The sequence below is a fragment of the Brassica napus genome, chromosome A4 (assembly GCF_020379485.1).
Source record: "Brassica napus cultivar Da-Ae chromosome A4, Da-Ae, whole genome shotgun sequence".
Taxonomy (NCBI): domain Eukaryota; kingdom Viridiplantae; phylum Streptophyta; class Magnoliopsida; order Brassicales; family Brassicaceae; genus Brassica; species Brassica napus.
In genome coordinates, this window is record NC_063437.1 from 8,782,319 (window position 1) to 8,785,222 (window position 2,904).

The 2,904-nt window shown below is 35.8% G+C and overlaps 1 protein-coding gene across 1 annotated transcript; it reads right to left on the bottom strand.

Moving 5' to 3' along the window:
• Nucleotides 1-583: 583 nt before the first annotated feature.
• Nucleotides 584-1,747, bottom strand: LOC125607898 (protein THYLAKOID ASSEMBLY 8, chloroplastic-like). The gene is made up of 2 exons (XM_048777407.1): nucleotides 948-1,747; nucleotides 584-847 (listed from the first exon to the last, which is right to left on the bottom strand). The coding sequence occupies exons 1-2, from the start codon at nucleotides 1,604-1,606 to the stop codon at nucleotides 829-831; spliced, it is 678 nt and encodes a 225-aa protein (XP_048633364.1). The 5' UTR covers nucleotides 1,607-1,747; the 3' UTR covers nucleotides 584-828.
• Nucleotides 1,748-2,904: the final 1,157 nt, after the last annotated feature.

Here is a 2,904-nt window from a genome sequence, read left to right on the forward strand (position 1 = left end):
AGTAAAAATCAACTTTTAAATATATGTATATTTTTGAACGAATTTTTGGTATAAATCAATTTTTAATTATCATTTTGATTTAATATGTATAGCAAGTAATATAAACCCATTATTTTTTAATATAATGTAATAAAATTCCAATTTTTTTTAATAGTATAAACCCATTACTTTTTTTTTCTTAACTTACTGTTATCTATGTTTTCATATATCACTATTTTTTTAACTGTTATTTATGTTGTCAAACAAATGCTTAAAATACTTCTAATTTAATAAGATAGACGAACATTTTGCCTTGATAAAAAGTCAATCCTTCCCTCTAACTTCACAAGTTCTGACTAAGGCTTAGTTTACATTTTCAGTTAGAAAAAAATAATACTTTATAGTTGTATTTCTCAACTTCAACCCCAACAACACACATTATCTTATCTTCTGATTTTTTGTTCACCTTGTAAACCATATATAGATTTCTCCCCTTTTTAATTGTAAGCTCATTCACTTGGGTATTGGGCAGGCTTGCAAACTTAGCCCAAAAATCGACTACATATTTGGTCAACAAAACGATTCAATTGCTTAAACTTAGTAATGACAAAGAAAACAAAACTTTTAGCCGAATAATCTGCTACATTATTAACAACCTTGTAAGATAGAAATAACTTAACCGAGGAGAAAATGGTGGAAGAAAAACATAGAATTTATCAACAGAGCTCAAGAACCATCTAGCCGAGGGAGTAGGATTTGAGAGGTTCAAGAACTAGCTAGGTGAAAATTGGCGGTAACAAAGCCCCACTAGAAGAAGAAGTTGAGGGCAGTCCACACTTGAGCCCTCCCTCACGTACGTATCCTTACTCTGTTCCATTTCCAACAAAAAAAAAAAACTCAAACTTTAGTATTTAGTGTCACAATGCCAATTTTGGGTGTTAAGAATTAAAGCAATGAAGGAAGAATACCGTAGAGTGGAGGCCACGTGAGCAGCAAGTTCTTCCTCCCCAAGCCTCCTCAGTCCCTTACTCAAAACCTCAGCAACATACTCGTCTGCCTCCCACGACTCCGACCCCCACCCTCCCTCTCTCATCATCCCGTATATCCTCACCGCCGCCTCCCTCCTCTCCGCTCCCATCACCGCCCTTATCAGCTTCGCCAGAGCCTTGTCCTTCTCGTAGCCTCCCTCAATCCCCTCCATTTCTCCGATGAGCCTGTCTATCTCCTCCCGCTCGCCGTTTCTGGCGAGGGCGTTGACGACGTCGGCGTAGAGAGTGAGGTCCAGAGGAGGATACTCGGAACGGAGGGTGGAGAGAACGTGGACAGCGAGGGTGCAGTGGTCCTGCCGGAGAAGCTCGCGGACAACGGCAAGGAGATCAGCCTTCAGGAGACGGCGGAGAGGAGGGAGGCTAAGGGAGAGGGAGCCGGTGCGATGGGCTCGCTTGAGGGACTGGATCGATTGGATGGCTTCAGAGCTGAGGATCCGACCTTTGAGAAGAGGTCCACGGTTGTCGCGTGGGCCGCATCGGATAGAAGAGAACCATCTTCTAGGGACGGTGGCGTTACGGCTAAGGCTCGGTGGTTGGGGGAGGGTGAGAGAAGGGATGAACGATAGAGAAATCGACATCTCTTTATTTTGGGCTGACCAATGAGAGGCCACTGTTTGTTATATACGCGTTTATTTCATTTTCAAGGCCCATTTACTTCTCGATCGTTTCCCTCTTCTCTTTTCATTTTTGTAGTGAGGCCTTTAAACTGATTTCTTTTGCACCCTATTCGTTTTCTATCCGCTCCATATATATATGCAAAATTGCAAATCCTCGGAAGTTGTTTTATTTTTGACATTTTCTTAATGCAAAATAATTAACATCTATAAAATCTACATATTTAAGATGAAAAATTATATAGTTTAGATATAAATTTATATCTCAAAATATAATATACTCGAATACTTTTAAACTAGATTTTTCCATCTTACATATACTTATTAGTACATTTATTATAAAATATTTGATAAGTTGTTCTTTATACTTTCAGTCATTTTTATTTCATCATTTTAAACATAAATAAGACTACGAAAGTGTAACAACATATCAAACATTATACACAATAAAGTAAAATAAGAAGGTACATCTTTATTTTAACAATTTTATCTTTTCAAATTAACAACATGCATAAATTACGGAAAGAAATTGGAAAAAAATCAAAATACAAAAAGCAAGTAAAAAGTAAATTAAGAACTAAAATGTTATGATAACTAATGAAAAAGAAAGCAGTTAAAATATTGATTTCTATTGTTTACTCGATAAATATATACATAGATTTATCTTAATATTGTATATATTCTAATCTATACTAATAAAATGGATTAATCGTGGCTCCAGTGAACGTCCACATCAGCGTATAATCCCTCTTTGAAAAGAAGTCACGTGGCATAATATCATCGAAAATATTAATCTAATGTATATTTTACATTTTAATATTACTGATAATTATTATTTCGAAAATATAAATTTACATTTTAATATTTCCATATAAAAATTAAATCATACGAATATAATATATACAATAATATACGAATATATAAATACATAATATAAAAAATGGCAAAAGTACATTAATCAGAGCAGAAACGAGAGAATATAATATCATCATCAAGCATAAGCCGACAAGGTGGACAAACAAATTAAGCTTCCGTAAGATTCCTCCTTTCTGCCTGAACGCAAGTAACGAAGTGGATGATAGTTTTCAAAACACATGCAACGCCAGTAAGGGGATGGCAGGACAAAGTAGTAGCAGAAGTAGCATAGAAAAATCAAAGGAAGAAAAAGGTTGACTCATTGTCCCGCAACGTTTGAGTCAGAGAGAAGCTGCACTGATGAAGATTCTGTTGAAGAGGAAACATTGCTGCTTTGGTCAAAAGGT